Source organism: Cavia porcellus, unplaced genomic scaffold (assembly GCF_034190915.1).
Source record: "Cavia porcellus strain 051 isolate PalLab524CR breed Dunkin Hartley unplaced genomic scaffold, mCavPor4.1 scaffold_14, whole genome shotgun sequence".
Classification (NCBI taxonomy): Eukaryota; Metazoa; Chordata; class Mammalia; order Rodentia; family Caviidae; genus Cavia; species Cavia porcellus.
Window position 1 is genome coordinate 63,420,122 of NW_026947497.1, and position 17,292 is coordinate 63,437,413.

A 17,292-nucleotide genomic window follows, 5' to 3' on the forward strand; every position below is an offset into this window, starting at 1 on the left:
TTGTTCTCTGTGTACAAACCCTGACTACAACAGGGGTCCTGCAGCAGCTGGTCGGTCTCCTGACTCACGTGCTGCAAGAGGGCTCTCGGGCTGGAGTGACCTTATTTTCTTGTCAACAGCTTGAACTCTGCGACAGCCTGGCAGCCGTGACTGTGCCCTCAATCCCCCCATCTAAGGAGCCACCAGAGCCCTCACTCAGCGCCCCTGCTTCCAGTGCCCAGTGGAGCATGGTCTCTAACCGGCCCGGTTGGTGCCCTGCTGACAAGGGCGGCTGCGTCCTTTTGGAGCCTCCAAAGCGTCATCCTCCCTCTGCTTGTCAGGTTGTGGGGACACTGGGCCAGCACCTCTCATTCCTTCTGTCCTTATAGCGGCTGCATCTGAGGACCGAGTTTGTCTCTTTCTGTCTCTCTCTCACTTGTCTCTGTCTCTCTGTCTCTGTCTTTCTCTATTTCTCTCTCTATCTCTGTGTCTCTATCTCTTATCTCTCTGTCTCTGTCAGTCTTTTTCTGTTTTACTATCTCTCTGTCTGTCTCTATCTCTGCCTCTGTCTCTCACTGTTTCTCTGCTTTTCTCTCTCTGTGTGTGTGTCTCTCATCTGTCTCTCTCTTGCCTCTGTCTCTGTCTCTCTGAGTCCATCTCTCATCTCCGTTTTGATCTGTCTCTGTCTCTATGTGTGTCTCTCAGTCTCTCTCTCTCTCTGTCTCTTTCTCTGTTTCTGTCTCTCTCTTTCTCTTTGTATCTCTGTGTCTCTGTCTCTCTTTATCTCTTTGTCTTTGTCTTTCTCTGTCTTTGTCTCTCTGTGTGTCTTTGTCTCTGTGTGTGTCTCTCTTTATTTCTGTCTCTGTCTCTCTGTCTCTGTATGTGTCTCTCTCTATTTCTCTTTCTCTATGTGTGTGTCTCTCTGTGTGTCTCCCTGTCTCTGTTTCTGTCTCTGTCTCTTTGTCTCTCTCTGTCTCTGTCCATCTCTGTGTCTGTCTGTCTCTCTCTCCGTGATAGTGCCCCCCTAATGAGCATCTCAATCCGCACACAATGGTCATGCCTTCCCAATGTGTGTGACTATTCCACTTACAAAAAGGCTTCTTTTCTCCTCCTTGTGCTGTCCTAGTTTTTACTGCTAACCACAGAACATGGGGAATTCAAGAGCCTGCCCAGTGCTCTAGAGAAGCCAGCCTCCGAGCTAAGCTGCCCTGGCTTTGATCTTTCCTGGAGGTAGCAGCTCTCCATGCCTCCCTTGCCCCAGGGGAGAAGGCTGTATCCCCCCCAGGCTGCCACAGCAAGTGTCCTCAGGGACCCTCAGGGTGGAAACTGAGGAAGAGTGTGTCTTTCTAGCCCTGCGCAAGCCCGGGCAAAGCCACAAACCATATCAGCCATTTGCAAATTTGGTATAAGTGGAAGAAATTAGATAACTCTGCCTTCTCAGCCTCTCTCAGGATTTCTGTCAGGCTTGGAGTCTTCTGTTAATTCATGCAAAAGGTGTTTCACAGAATGTGCTCTTGGGCTGTCCCTTTGGGCAAGGTCCTTCTGGACCCTGGCCCTGGGTTCTGTGGGGAAAGGAGCCCTTGGAAGCTTGACCTTGGGACCCCTTGGGCTGCCTGTGATCAGACTGTCAGGTCCAAACTGCCCTGCACACCCCATGAAGGTTCCGCTTCCCAAGTCAGGCGCAGAGCCAGCTTTGGCATGGAGAGAAAGACAGCCCTTCCTTTTCCGGAGCTCTGGGCGCTTTCCGAACCGGACTTTCCCAGCGTGCACCGAGGACAAAGGGAAGGACAAAGCCCAGTCAGAGCCTACGTTTAAACAGGGAAAACCCGGAAAGTAGGGACAGAAGCAAAATCAATTGCTCTGGACCCGTGTTAGATGCCTGATACCTGGGAACAAACGAGGGGTCCAGACCAGGCCGCCCTGGGCCTCCGTGGAGCCAGCCTGGCCCCGTCTTGGCTATGGTGTCGGGGATGGGGGTGGGGGTGGTGGCTGCAGCTGCTGTCCCTGTGTGGCCTGGTTGAGGACCCAGTGGATGGGCTCCCTGCTCTGTCTGCCTTAGCACATGCGAGTGAGAAAGAGTGCAGGGGAGACCCCTTCAGAAAACGGGGTTGGCAGCCTCTGTCGCCACCAGTTCTGAATTCTGGCTGCCAAGAGAGACCAGAAAGCCAAGATAGGGCTTTCCTGCCAACTGAGCAGTGACTAAAGCTGTTCGCTTTGGGCTCTGCCGGGGCTCCTCCGAGAACCTGAAAGGGTGTCCTCAATGCTTCCTGCCTCCCCAGCCTTGCAAGAGGAACTTTGGGGATGGGGGTGACAACTATGCCACCCATCTCCCCTCCCCTCAGGGCCCACATAGCAGAGGGAACCTGGGCGCCCATGGCTGTGGGCCCATGGACTCCTCCTCCCCTCTGGTCACCACCGCTGTCACCCCCACCCCCACCTCTGCCCAGTTGTGTGCCTAGAGCCTCGGGTCTCCCCACAGTGCTCTCACCTGGGGACGAAGCAGCAGTATACAGAAAGGTAGAAAGCAGAGTAAGTTCCTCTCTCCAGGGGCATCCAGTGAGATGTCAAACACAGGGACAGACACCACACACCACCCTGCCCAGCACGGCTGGGACACCAGGACTGAGACATCTTCCCGCGGCCGCTCCCCTCCTCTCTGTTACTCGGTGTTTGGCCGATTTGATTCGTGGTTATGCTCGGGGGCCACACTGTGGACTGGGGGTGGGGGAGGTCAGGGAATTTCTCCGCTGCTCACACCCTCGAGCCTGCAGGCCGCTGAATGAATCAGGCCTTGCTTTCGTTCTTACTCTCGGTCCCTGCCTGTCACCTGGGCTGTTCATTGGCCTTTTCCCTTTAGAACTGGGCTCAGTGCGTGTTTGGTGCCTGTCACGTCTGTGCAGATTGGGAGTGATGAATGGGCCGGGGCTGGGCAAGGGAGCTCATGGGACCAGGATTCCTCACCCGGAGCCTCAGCGAAAGTGTAACATTGATGTGTCCCACCTTTTACCAGAATTTCATCAAGTCACTTACGATTAATAAAGATATCATCAGGGCCAGGGCCAAAGCCAAGTTTGATCCCCAGCACCAAATAGATATATAAATAAAAAAATAAACAAAATAAAGGTATCAGCAGTCACGTGTGGGGGTATGGCTCGAGAGGACCTTTCTGCATTTGCCCCTGATGTGAAGACACCCAGGGACCTTGGGACCCAGTGTTCCCAGCCATGTATCACACAGGTGATCCCAGGAGGCTCTGGTGTCAAGGGAGCCCTTGGTGGCAATAGAAACTCTACCCGTGCCAGCCCCTGGGCAGCCTGGCCAGTGGCTTGGGGTCGGATAGCTCAGTTCTTTGGTTCTGCTGCTTAAGGCCCCAAAGGGCATCTTTGGGTGGGCAGTGCTGGGGGTGGCATCTCCCACAGGGGCCTGCACCCCAGAATCCCACACATACGTGTCCTGGCCAGGCGGGCAGGGTGACTCCCCTGCACAACTCCCCCCTTTCCTCTCTCCCTGAAGCGGGGTGCCAGCTGGAGAGGCGGCCCAATCTGACACCTCACAGAAGATGCTTCCTCCATCCCGCTGCTCTGACACCTCACAGAAGACAGGTCCCCCACCCCGCCCGGCCCAGCTTTGAGTCTTCAGTTGCGAATGACCTGGGGTGCTGCCTGCAGGAGGCTGCAGCAGGTGACTCCCCTCCCTCCCGGCTCCCCCTGGGCTGGTGCAGGCAGGAGTGGCCTGCTTCCTTCTGGTTTTCATCGGGGAGCTGCACCACACAGCTCACAGCTCATAGCTCACGGCTGAGGGCCGCCCTCCTCCTCCAGGTGCCAGGGCCTCCCCTTCCTTCCCCTCACGGTGAGTTGTTCCCTGCCTCTCCTTGTCCCTGCCCCACAGTACCCGTGTCCTCAGCTGTGTGTTCCCACGGGGCCTCCAGCCCCAGACTTACACTTATCTGCTCTCCAGGGGTCACAGGCACCAGGCGCTTCACTAGAAACTTCCAGAGGGCAAAACTGACTGTGTTGGCTGGCCCAGGCTTGTAAGGTGAGTAATAAAACTCCTTTCTCGCCCACACATGTGAACGTGGGCCTGACACAGTTTGCAAACTGTACCTCAAAGGCGGGAGAAGCAGATTCTGGGGACAGATGACAGGAGGGAACCCCGGGCTGGGAAGATGACAGCCTGTGAGGGCCTGAGATCTGCAGCGCAGCCCTGGGAAAGGAGGCTTTGTGGCAATAAGGACTATAAACAGGCCACCCTGGCTCTGAGGGGTGGCAGTTCATTTTCCTGTCCAGCTTGCTGTGGCCGCTGGTCAGTCACAGTTCTGTGGCCTGTGAGCGATGGACTGCAAAGCAAGAGAAAACGGTATGCGTAGCCTGGGCTCCTTTGACAAAGTATGTGTGCGTGTGTGTGCGCGTGTGTGTGGACGCGTGTGCGCGTGTGTACAGAGAAGCCCCCAGAGGCAGTGTATCGCAGAACGTTCACGGTGGCTAAACTGGGAGAGGTTCTTAGCTTCTGGGTGTGGATGTTTAAATGTTTGGGTTTTTTAAAATATATTTTGAAAATACTCCTTGTGGATCAGGAAAGAGCAAAGCTATTTTCAGTGACTCGTGGGTGGCTGCTGTTTGTCTTTTCAAATTTACCCGCCCTCTTGGGTTCTGAATTCGCCTGCTGGGCCTGGAGTCGGGGCGGGACCTTGGAGGCCAGGGAGCCGGCCCTGGCTAGGCCCCAGGAACCCTTCCTTCCCCTTTTCTCCGGTGTCTGTCCACCTCCCCTGAAGCTTGCACTGGAGCCCAGGGCAGACGGTGGGCGCCTAAGCCCACTCCGTGAGGGGCAAGCAGACTGCTGGCAGCAGGCCTCAGGCAGAGAGAGTGGGGAGTTACAGAAAATGCTAGAGACATTCTGTTTGCACATGGCAAGCTGGACACAGAGCAAAGCATGGACCACATGCCTGCCTCGCCTTAGCCTGGGGCCTGGGGTTGGGGCCAGTGAGGGCTGAGGCTGTGGCCCTGACAGGGCCCGGGATGGGCTTCATGTTGGCAGCTGAGGACCTGAGAACAGTGGCGGGGCTTATTCCAGGCTTATTTCCCAGCTGCCTCTTGCCTTGGGGATCAGTAGCTCCCTGCATACCCGGCTTTCCAGCTTCTGGGACCCAGGTGGCTCTTGCTGCCTTGGGACCCTGTTCCCTCTACTCTTTGCCTGTCCCTTTGCTCTTCAGCCTTCAGGCTCAGCCACAGTGTCACCTCCTGACGCTGTGCCTGCTTGTTCTCCAGTGCCTGAGCTGTGCCTGCCCCTCCCAGCTGCAGCCCCTCCTGGTACTGACTCTCCTTGGGGTTTGCAGTGTGACCCACCAGGCTGCCCGGGTACTCCTGGCACAGGGAATAAAGGAGGCCATGGGCTGCAGCTGGCTCTTGAGTCCCATGGCCCTTTGTGCTCTGCTCTGTTCTTGCCTCGGAGTAGCCCGGGCCTCCCCGTCCCATGTGCAGATGAAGAAGCCAGCGCTCGGGGACTCTGTCCCTCTGCCTGGGTCCCACTGGCAGCAGGATGGACCAGCCAGTAGGCTCATTCACTGTGCCACAAGGGCCCAGCCCAGGCCACACTCAGAGCCAGGGGAGCTTTTGGGTAGCGCCGGGCCAGAGCTGTTCACTCCTGGCAAACCCGCGAGAGGTTCCTTTTTCTCAGTGGGTTTCGTTGTGTGAGGGATTTTCCTCCTCCCCAGTGACTAGAAGAAAATGAAAGCAAAGCTTGGAGATGGGCACATGTGGGATAAAATATTAGGAAAGTATTCTGACAAAATTTTATTCTTTGGCTTTCCAAGTTTTCTGAGCCAAAGCACATTCACCTTGCAAAGAAAATAAACCTGCATGCAAAGCTAGTCCAGGATGACGAAGGTGCAGAGCGACTTCCTGGAGTTGGACTACTAGCTTTGCTCTTTCGGTGCTGGCTGCTTCCCACGGCCCGCAGGCCCAGGGACCGCTGTGAGTTCCTCTTTTGTACGAATTTTGTAAACAGGTGTGCAGAGCGGAAGAACGCTGGGCTTCTTTTTCCTCTCCTCCTCTTCTCCTTCTTCTCTTCCTTCTCCTGTTCATTGTTCTCTTCCTCCTCCTTCACCTGACAAGTTAGTTTTATAATAACTCAAAATAAAATTTCACCCTCGATGAAATATTTAAGCAGTCTGTCAAATCTGAAGGAAAGACAGAAGTTTCCTTTCCAGCCAATCCCTAAGTTCCAGGCTCCTTCCAGAGAAGCTTCTGTAGTGACCAGTAGCGAAGTGCATCCCTTTCATATGTATTAAAGAGAGAGAGAGATATTATGCCCTTTTTACAGCCTTTTGCACCTTGCATTTTAATCTGGCTCTTCTGGTGACCTCTTTTCCCTCCCTTCCTGTCTGTCTTCCCTTTTTTATCCACTACCTGCGGTTTGTTGAATGGATGGACCAACTGCTGGTTATTTCCATTTCCTTTTTGCTCTGCAAGAAAACATTCGGTGACCTGCGTGTGCCTTTAGGCTCTTTTGTGAGAACCAAGCAGATTCCCAGGGACCATTGCTGAGTCAGAGGTGTTGAGCTTTGCAAGTGTTGCCGGGAGGCTTCGCCCTCCCCCGGGTCACATCTCTCTGTGTCACGTCCCTCTGCGCAGGTCGCATGTCGGGACCTTAGGGAACCTCAGACTAGCTAAAACCGTTCTTCCTTCTGTGGCTGTTTTGTTTGGAAAATTTTCTCAGGTGTCATCTGATTAACTTTCAGCCTCCTCTCAAAGACCAGGCTCCTTGACCTGCCATGAAGTGAAGTTGGCCGAGTTGAGGTCTTCTAAATTCAGCTGGAAAAATCCCTGGGAAAAAAATTCAATCTTAATCTCAATGCACTGATTTTCTCCTTGCTCATTAGATTTTCTATCACGAGACAGAGATTTTTGGGGCTTCTCAGTGGTGAACTGAGTCATGCTGGCAGGCAACTAGCACCCCAAAGCTCTGAAAACCCCGGAATGATTCCGAAAGATGATGTGGGCAGAGTACAAGGTGCTGGTACATCGGAAGAAAGGGGCAGGGTACAGCGCAACCCCCATTCACCTGGGAAGCTCTGAAAATAATTGTGGAAAGAAGCTGAAAACAGACTAAATGGCAATCAGAATGGGAACTGCTCTAGTGACCTGCAGGTGGCTTCAGTGGAAAGCCACATGGTCAGGGTGGCCATCAAGGTGGGAAAGGCGCTCGGAATCTGATCTGTGACAATAAACAAGGGGAAAAGCAGGAGGACACATGGGCATGGAAACCAGACCGGGAAAAAATAACCCTAAATTGGAAGTAGCTATGTGGGGTGTTAAGATTATGGGTGATTTTAATTTTTCTTTTAGTTGTTTCCTATAAAAAATGTTACTTTTATCACAAAATGTAATATTTTTAGAGACAAATGCCAAGGTGGTCCTGGCACATAGAGGGCTGCAGCGAGGTCTGGTTTATGCCCAGGGAGTGGGCGAGGCTATGGTGTGAGGTAGGGATCATTGAGCTTGCTTAGCCCTGCGCCAGGCTTTCTTGAACCTGGGGGTTCTTTTCCAAGGTATTTTTTCCTTTTTTCTTTTCTTTTAACAAATTTTCATAACTTTTATTTGGCTCTGATTTAAAATTTATTTTAGAGTTGAAAATTAACATATGTGTTTGCCTGGTTGTGAGTTTTAGCTCCAGTACAAAAAAAAAAAAAAAAAAAAGAAGAAGAAGAAAAGAAAAAAGAAAGAAAGAAAGAAAGAAAGAGAGAAAGACACTCAGGAGAGAGGACTCCAGAGCTGCTGCAGAAAGCAGCAGGAACAGTGGGATGAGTGTGCACGGAGGGAAGGGGAGAGTTTTGAGAGGAATGTGTCTTTTGTCATAATATTTTAAAAAATACCTCCACAGTAGTTTTAGTTCATACTTTGGTGTTGAAATACCCTTGATTTCCTGATATGGTAGTGTTACTTATCATTGCATTTTCCTCACCCAGAGTCCATTCTTTGGTCTCCTTTAATCTGGGACGATTGCTTAGTCCTTCTTTGTGTTGTTGGACCTTGGTATTTTTGGGTAATAAATCCTGTGACTTTTATTTATTTATTGTACCAGGAATCGAACTCAGGACCTTGGCTTGCCAGGCAGGCACTTGTGCTGCTGAGCCATAATCCCCTGCCATCCAGCAACTTTTAGAAAGCTCACATTTAGGGTTTTTCTGGTGTTTGCTCATTTGTGGTTTAGGTTGATGTTTGTCAGGGACACGAATGTGGGGACCTCTTCAGTCTACCTTTCAAGGATGAGTGTGACATGGCTTTGTTCATCTGCTCTGTTACCCACCATTTCTTTTATTACGTATCTGCCATCTATTATCTGTCCTCTCACCCAGCATCTATTCTATTATCTATTCCACTGTTCTTCAGCTATTCTATTGTCTGTATCACCCGTTCTGTTACCTGCCATCTCTTCTGTCATCCATTCATCCATCCATCAATCCATCACCCACCCATCCATCTTCCTTCCTATCTCATCTATTATTTGAAAAGCATGGTGCCCGAATCCCTTGCAGTCCCACTGTCACAGCCCGTGGCCCGCAGGGCTCAGCCACATCGCTGCTGGCAGAAAGATTTTGCAGCTTCCTCTGGCTGTGATTTCATCTGTGCACCTCTTCACTATGACAGCTTTCCTCTAGCCGGTAGCCACGCACTGCAAAGCTTCTTAAAAAATTATTTATGTATTTATTATTTTAAAGAGGAAAAAAAGCATAGAAAATTAGAAAGCAAATGAGTAAAACAACCACAAAAGCCAAACACTGAGAGCAACAATTACAAAGTAGTGATACAGGATTTCAAAATAAGGTGATAGGAAGTTAATAATGGTTGTTATATTTCACACTTCAAAATAGCTGCTCAGGTTATCAGATGCAGGCTTGCAAAACTGATCAAGCAACATGATTTCAGGCTGTGTTCGTATGTGCACCTGCCCTGCGGGACAGCTGTGTTCCCAGGGCTTCTGGGGGGCGCTCAGGAGCCGTGTTCACCCTTGGAGCCCCAGCTCCTACCCAGCTCTGCCCTGCCTACCTCCTGGCCCTCCCCCACTCCTCGCTCCCTGGGAAATCTCTGCCCTGCTCTCTGTCACTGCAGATGAACTTGCAGTGTCTGGAGTCCTCTGCAAGTGGAACCTTGCAGCCCACGCTTTCTGGATCTGATTCCTTTACTTTGAGATTTGTCCACGTCTCTGGTTCCTTACCCCATTCAGTGGACAGCCTGCAGCTTATCTATCTATCCACTGTTCGGTGGGCATTTAGGGCATTCCAGGTGGCGGTTACTGCAGGTACGACTCCTTCTGGGGACCAGTGCTTGCATTTTTCTTAGTTAGCTGCTCAGGAAGGGGATGGCTGGTTACAGGAAAGTCACAGGAAAGATGGCTGGTCACCATTCAGGAACCGTACGCTGTTTTCCAAAGTGGTTGTACCACAGTCTCCACAGTACTGAACAAAAGGTGGGGTGCATGTGACGGCTGGATTTATGAAGCACGGTGTCTTCTTCCTGAGCTTGGACTTTCCTAAGTGTGCTCGCTGGGGTTAAAAGGTGAAGCCCTGTTCAGGCCAGCCTGTGGGTGAAGCCAAGCCTGTTTCTCTGGTTACCGAAGGGTGGGTTTCTCACACCTCTTTCCCCTGCGGCATCTGGAGCCACCACTGATCATCAGCTCCGTGAGTTGCTTGCTGACAAGAGAGGTGGTGGTAGCCAAAGTCATTCATCCATACAGGACTTGACAGAGAACTTGAACTGAGATTAGTTGAGCCTGTGGAAAAGATAGGCTGGGGAAAAAGGTAAGAGCCAAAGCCTAGAAGCAGATGAGGAGGAGGGCCAGAGAAGTAAATGTGACTTCAAGGAAAGGCTTCTTGCATTCCAGGTCACCAACCCAGGTGCCTCTGCAGTCCAAGGAGATTTGCTCTGACTTGGTAGAGCCCAGCACGCACTCTGACTCAGGCTTGGGATCCCCCCATGAGCATAAAGAAGTGTAATATCCAGGCTTTATCATCTTGGTGTTTGGCTGCTACCATGCATTTACAGGCCAGTCCTCTTCTTGGTTTTTGTTCTCTTTCTAGAAGCGGGACTGCATCCGACTGGCCATGACACCCACAGAGTTCACAGTGAGTACAGCTGCACCCCTGGGTGCCCAAAGTGCGCCCTCTACTCTGCCCTGCTGGGGGCCTGGACGGAGTCCATGGTGGGGAAGGGTCTCTCTGTGTCGTTTACAGAGCAACGCCTGATGCCCACTTGCTGGCCAGCACAGAGGGCTTTGCAGCCCAGAGCCGGGTGTTGGGCTGTGTTGGGCTGTGCCAGGAACGCAGGACGGCGGGATTCCAGCTGCCTTAGCAGTGAGGGTTTAAGTGATCTTTAACCGGTATGGACTTAGTTCTGCTCTTAGTGTCCGTTCTGAAACTCAGACAGGAGGCGGCTGGGGAGACTTCCCCTGGTGAGGGTTAGAAGCCGATGGCGGGCACACTGTCACACCACAAAGCCCATCCCAAGGCACATGACAGTATGTGTTTCTCTGAGAGACCAAGAGCTAGCAAAACCTGCTGAGTCGAATCTTTAGGTGGAAAACTGCCAAGGAGAAAACGCATGACTCTGCTATTCTCAGGAAGCCAGGGGCTCGGGGACAGTGATGGGGGAGGAGGGGCTGTGTTGGCAGTGAGCCAGCCCAGGAGTCTCCCTCTGTCTGCAAAGTCCTTCCTTCAGCCCCAGGTGCACTGCCTCGGGCTGGCTGCCCAGTGGCCTGGCTGTGCTGGTTCCAGCGTCCAGGGTGGCAGGCATCTCCCAGCCTCTTCTGAAATACGTGTCACCTGCGAGGTCTTCCTCCAGGACATCGGGCTCCATGGAGTGTTCCAAGTTACTGCGGTGTGCCAGGGGTGAATGGAGGTGAATACAGCAGCACTTGCAAAACGGGGAGACAATTTCCCTGGCTTCTCCTGGTCCTGGGCCACTTCCCAGCTGCCCTGTCTGAAGAACGGGCCCCTCCTCCGGGTCACTCTCTGCAGTAGCACTTCCTCTTGGCCACACACTAGAGGTGGCACCACCACTAAATGTCCAGTTTTCCCTGGTGTGGCCCAGTTTCCTTGGTACTTGGGATTCTCCTGCTACTTCCCACCAGCCGGGACCCTCATAGGATGGGCTGTGGGTGCCAGCTTCAGAATTCGGGAGACAGTGGCCTCCTGCCACTTGCTGCCCACAGTTAGCTGGCTCAGTGCACCCTGAGGCACACACAGGTTCAGTGAGGTTAGGGAAGCGTTAGGATGCAGTGCCTTCTGCAAGGCCTCTCCGCAACCTTTGCTGTGCTGTGCACAACTGGAATCCTGCAGAAGTGATTTGGCAGGGCTTCCTCAGGGGCTCCTGTGCACACGGGGGAACTGCGAGCTTCAGAGTCCACAGAGATTCTCCACTGTGCAGCCTGGTGCAGCTTCAGGACAGCTGCTCGCATCTCTTAGGAACACATGGAGATTATAAACTGTGCAGACAGTCGGAATCTGGCTAATGCAGGCAAAGACTAGTTTATGATTTCAAGATGAATACGCTCAATATTGGTCCCTGCATACTTGCTAGCTATTCAGAACAAAACAGAAAAGTGTCTGTGGCTGTGCAGTGTCTTGGAGCCCTGACAGCCCAACAACTGGGCAACAGTTGTACCTGCCCGAGGGAGATAAATGCCGTTTGGCAGGGTGCGCCATCCCCCAGACAGGACAGTGAGAGCCGGTGGTCCTCCAAGGGGTTGGAAACCACGGACCAACTGAGGACGTGTGGTGACAGTGCAGGTGGTGTGTCCGTGTGTGGCACCCTCCTGTGCCCACCAGCTGGCTTCCGCCACTGCCTCAGCCAGGGCTGATTCAGGGACACAGGGCTCAGCTCACCCCCAGCCCTTATTTCCTTTGCCCCCAGCAGGGGTTCTAGGATGGCTCTGGCCCAGGGACCTACGAAAAGTGGGTGAGCTGGGTGTGGTGGGGCACACCTATGGTCGCAGAGCTTGAGTGGCTGAGGCGGCAGGACTGCTGTGAGTCCAAGGATAGCCTGAACCACACAGGGAGACCTTGTCTCAAAATAAAATAAAACAACAACCACAACAATGACAACAACCAGCCCTTTTGGGAATGAGCTAAGTCCCATGGGAGTGAGAAACATGTCTCCCTTATTGACTACTCTATCCTCGTACCCAGGCCAGTGACCGCTCCGCATAGGTGCTCCATGAAAGTCAGTGGAATATTTATTTACCAACTGTATTGCTCTGTTTGCTTTGCTATGACAAATGCCAGATGCTAGATAACATATAAAGAGGAGAGGTTCCTTTAGCTCAGTTTTGAAGGCTATATGATCAGAATTGAGCAATCTCATTGGCTCAGCCCTGGGGTCACCTCCTAGCTGCATCACAGCATGGCAGGTGACACATGGTGGGAACATGTGGGAGAGGGACTGTGCAGTCACAGGAAAGACCAGGCAGAGGCTCAGCCTTTGACAGTTTGCTGTCGCAGGAACTACCTGAGGTCCCAAGAAAATGCCGCCAACCCCTTTCACAGTGACATCCTGTGACCCGAATGTGCCCCACTGGCTTAAGCTCTGGAAGGTAGCCCCAGCCCTGCCACCCTGGGGGCTGCTGTTCTGGTGCATGCGGTTTTGAGGGACACTCCTGGCTCACATCCCAACCACAGTGCAATCAGAAAGGTGTCCTTAGGATCCTATTGCCCGTGCTATGTGTTTTTTACCTTGTCATAGGTGGTTGCAGAGGGTCCGTCAGACAAGAAAGACCCCACAGGACCATCCTTGACCTCATGCCATCTTGTGCCCCTGCAGGACCTTATTCCCAACATGTCTGGTGACTACGGCTATGACGCCACAATGTCCATGGACGACTACGTGAACTTGGACTTCCCGGACGTCTTCTGCAACAAGTCCAACGTCAGGCAGTTTGCCAGCCACTTCCTGCCACCCCTGTACTGGCTCGCGTTCGTTGTGGGCATGGTGGGCAACAGCCTGGTGGTTCTCGTCTACTGGTACTGCACGCGGGTGAAGACCATGACCGACACCTTCCTCCTGAACCTGGCGGTTGCTGACCTCCTCTTCCTTGCCACGCTCCCCTTCTGGGCCGTGGCGGCTGCGGACCAGTGGAAGTTCCAGACCTTGGCGTGCAAGGTAGTCACCGGGCTGTTCTGGACGAACTTCTATAGCTGTGTGCTGCTGCTCATGTGCATCAGTGTGGACCGCTACATCGCCATTGCGCGAGCCATGAAGGCGCAGGGCTGGAGGCGGAAACGCCTGGCCTACAGCAAGCTGGTGTGCTGCGCCATCTGGGTACTGGCTGTGGGGCTCTGCACCCCGGAAATGCTGTACAGCCAGGTCAAGAGGGAGTCCGGCGTCTCGTCCTGCACCATGGTGTACTCCAGGGACCAGAGCACCAAAGCCAAGTCGGCCGTCCTGACCCTGAAGGTCACCCTGGGGTTCTTCCTGCCTTTCTTGGTCATGGCTTTCTGCTACGCCATCATTATCCACACCCTGAAGCAGACCAAGAAGTCCAAACACAAGGCCCTCAGGGTGACCACCGCCGTCCTCAGCGTCTTTGTCCTGTCTCAGTTCCCCTACAGCTGCGTACTGCTGGTGCGCGCCGTGGATGCCTACGCCATGCTCATCTCCAGCTGTGCCACCTCCATCAGCGTGGACATCGCTCTCCAAGTCACTCAGACCCTCGCCTTCCTCCACAGCTGCCTCAACCCTGTTCTCTACGTTTTTGTGGGCGAGCGCTTCCGCCGGGATCTCATGAAAACCCTGAAGAACTTGGGGTGCATCAGCCGGGCCCAGTGGGTTTCCTACATGAGGCGCCAGGGAAGCCTGAAGCTGTCGTCCGAGCTGCTGGAGACCACGTCGGGTGCACTGTCCCTGTGACGTCTTCTCTTAGGACACATAGTCCGTCCTTCTGGAAGTAGCGGGACAGGTGGCCCTGTCTCCCCACAGAAGAGACCAGGGGAAAGCGAGGGATGGAAAGGCAATGTGAGGAGAAATGCGGAAAGGGGTGATCAGATGAGTATTAGCACATTCAGTCTTAATTTGCCAAACCAGAGTTTTCAACATCAGCTGCTGCCACAGCCACCAAGGGCCCAGTGCCGCATTTTTGAGGGGCGCAAGGAGTGGCGGTGAGGCTGTCCTAGGTTTGCACTGCCCAGCACTGAGGCTGCCGGTTTGCAGCAGCCTGTGGGTTGTCTCAGTGCCCCGTGGATCATGCTGGCTTCAGAGCCGCGGGCTGACCTGGGCGAGGGCTCAGCTTGTCCACCGTGGCCACACAGTGGTCCTTGCAGCCCATGTGTCACCGGGTGGCCCTGGCTGGGGTGGCCCAATGGCTGACCTCCGTCTGCGCCCTTGCACGGGGGCTGGCTCGGTTGTTCTCTTCCATGGCTGAGTGAGTCTTCTCTGTTTCTTCCGCTCTGCTGCCTGCATTGTTAGCTTTTCACCCTAGAAATTAGCTCGGAAAAGTATGTAAGATAACTCATTTCTGCTTTGCGTCTTTGTTTTTACTATTTGGCAAATTTACCACACCATCATCACATTGGAGAAGTGCTTTTTAACATACATGTGAAGTGTGGATTGCTCGCTCCTGTCTATCTTGTTTGAATATTTTAAGTGGTGTAATGAAGAGATCATAAATAGACAACGAATGGGAAGAGGAAGAGAAATAAAATCTCCAGTAAAACTAGCATGGCTGAACAGTTCTTAAGACATCTTCTTGTCTGGACAGATTTGCTTCCCGAGTTCCCTGTAGACAGCAGGACTTCAGGCAGGAGCTGGAGCGGTGCACGTGGCGCCCTGGTGTTGCCCCTTTCTTTGGTGGAAGCATCCGGTTTCCTCAGGGTGTGTAGGGTTGCTGGGGTCTCAGTCCTGACACCATCCCTCTCCAGAGGGGACCCATAAGCCATGGACACTTCTCCATGCCTGCCTCTAAGGCACAGGACAGGACTGGGGAGGACCTGGGGGCAATACAAGGGGCTGCCATGAGGGCAGTAGGTGGGAGGAGAGGACAGCCTGGGCCCGGCACCACCTCTGTCATCCTGGAGAGGGTAACTTACGACCACCCATGACTGTCTTTTCCAGGAGAAGCCCCAGTGTCTGCCTTTCCAGAACTAGGGAGAATGAAACAGGAGGGTCCCAGGGAGCCCCGTGTAGTCAGAGGGAACATGGCTGAGTTTGGCTTTGCCCTCTAAGCCCTTCTGACATTGGCTGGGACAGGACTGGACATTGGTGCCTTGCCCAGCTTCCCGCAGCCCATGAGTCACGCAGGGGTGAACTGTGTGGTCCCAACTCCTGGTCTGCCCACAGCTGTGTTAGGAGGAGCCCGGAGCTTCCTCAGGCTCTTGTCATTTTGATCTCACTGAGCTTGGTGGCCCCCGCCGTGGTGATGTGGCATGTTGGTGGCATTTCTGCAGTGGTGCTGACTTAAAGACACAGCAGCTGAAGATGCCCTAAAGTTCCATGAGGGGCCTCCCCTGGACACCCCCACCACTCTGCTTCAGTAAAGCTTGCAGATGAGTTGCGTGTGTAGCCTCCACCAGGGTTCACCCAGGTCTCCAGGTCTGAGCTTGCCTCATGAGAATCAGAGCTTTCTGGGGAGCCCAGATCAAATCCCAGCCCGGGGGGGGGGAGCAACTGAAGCTGGAGATGGAGCACAGGTGTGGGGCTGGAACAATGGTCTCAAGAATAAAGAGTGGCCAAAGTGAGCTGTGAAGGAGCTGCTCCAGCTCCAAGAATGCAAATGCCCTGAGGCCATCAGGCACACAGGTTGCTAGGCAGTGGGTGTCACATGACATCAATGTCTGAGTGCAAAAATAATCGCACTGCAGCGGTAGAGCAGTTCCTGTCCCCCACCCAGTGAGAAGGCCCCCCTTAGTTTTCTGTGTTCTGACTCTTACCTTTATTTCTCCAACCTTCCACTGTTCTTCCCCCCATGCTGGCTCTGGAGTGCTGTCCCTTAGCAAAGCTGGGCTCCTGTTCTCTTGACTCTGGGCAGCCTGTCACGGTCTGTTGCCAGGAAGTGCCCAGCACATGCCAAGCTCCTACTGCAGGGGCACATCCTTGGCAGTTGGACCCTGGAGTAAGAATCCTAAAGAGAACCAGGGGTCAAGCTCCTGAAGCCACAGTGTCACTTCTTTCCTTCATTGGTCAGAAGAGTCACCAGCCAGCTGAGAGTCGAAGGGTGCGGCTGGGGACTCCACCTATTATGGGAAGTGGACAGCTGACATTGGCCACACTTGAAAATACTGTACTTTGTAAGCTAAGCTGTCTAGTGGCACCAGGAGGTGGATGCATGCATGGCTTTCTGATCCTGGGACCTGAACTGCTGGATTCTTGGTACATCTCTCCTCACTTGGAGCTCAGTGCTCAGTCCCAGGGGTGTCACACCACAGAGCGTGGGTGCATCTCTCTCATCACACAGGCTCAAAGCTGGAGGAAAAAGTGGCCTTCCACAGGGTGCCGAGCAGGTGACAGACTGTGCTTCCTCCTGGGTCTCCCTTCCTGGTTTTGTGCTAGCTAAGGAGGCAACACTTTGGTTAGTGCAGAGGGGCATTAATGGTGTCTTCCGTTTAATCCATTTCAACCTTCTTTTTGTACGTGGTGAGTGTTGTAGTCAGCAGGTTTGCAAGGAGAAAAGGAGAATACAGGACACATGATTTGCAGTATTATTTTCTAATAGCCACCCAAGAGTTAAATACAAGAAGTACGGGAACCTATTTATACACTGAGACCCAAGGAATCCAGCTGTGGGCCTGCATCCCCCAGCAGTGTCCTGCATGAGTCCAGCTTAAGACCTAGAGCCCATGACAGTGCCTCCCCTGAGCCCAACTGGAGGCCCAGAGCCCATGACAGTGATTTGTGCAATCTGTTTCACGGATCTGCACAGGGAAAGCCCAAAGGAGGAAGCTAGAAAGTCTGTGCCAGCAGGCTGAAGGATCTGCACTGGAGCCAAGAAGTGACACTCAAAGTAAGGACCAGGGCTCCACTGAAAAGGACCACAGCCATCCTCAGTGACAATGAGGTCCTGAGCTCCTCCAACAGTAACAGCCTGGTCCATTTCAGGAAGCCAGTGTGAGGAGCTTCTCCTGAACAGCACACATCTTCCCCTCCATAGCCAAGAATCGATGCTCAAAGTACGGCCCAGAGCTCCCCCAAAAGGAACCACAGCCATTCTCAGTGACAAGGTCCCAAGCTCGTCCAGTGATAACAGCTGAGTTCACATGGGGATGGGGCGGGGGGAGGTCCCAGCATGACAAGCTCCTCCAGGAGGACTAACAGCTCCAAACAACTATGCTTA

General features: G+C 53.2%; 1 protein-coding gene across 2 annotated transcripts; it reads left to right on the forward strand.

Moving 5' to 3' along the window:
* Nucleotides 1-3,608: 3,608 nt before the first annotated feature.
* Ccr9 (C-C motif chemokine receptor 9) lies at nt 3,609-14,682 on the forward strand. Of its 2 annotated transcripts, XM_063261039.1 has the most exons (4): nt 3,609-3,828; nt 3,937-4,014; nt 10,055-10,099; nt 12,792-14,682. In XM_063261039.1, the coding sequence occupies exons 3-4, from the start codon at nt 10,079-10,081 to the stop codon at nt 13,875-13,877; spliced, it is 1,107 nt and encodes a 368-aa protein (XP_063117109.1). In that variant the 5' UTR covers nt 3,609-3,828; nt 3,937-4,014; nt 10,055-10,078; the 3' UTR covers nt 13,878-14,682. The 2 variants fall into 2 exon arrangements, with proteins under 2 accessions (XP_063117109.1, XP_023416167.1); XM_023560399.2 differs by lacking the exons at nt 3,609-3,828; nt 3,937-4,014 and adding an exon at nt 4,058-5,948.
* Nucleotides 14,683-17,292: the final 2,610 nt, after the last annotated feature.

Coding starts and splice junctions, on each gene's coding strand:
- Ccr9 (XM_063261039.1), top strand. CDS start 10,079: ATGACACCCACAGAGTTCACA. Junction 10,100..12,791: donor TGACACCCACAGAGTTCACA/GTGAGTACAGCT, acceptor GTGCCCCTGCAG/GACCTTATTCCCAACATGTC.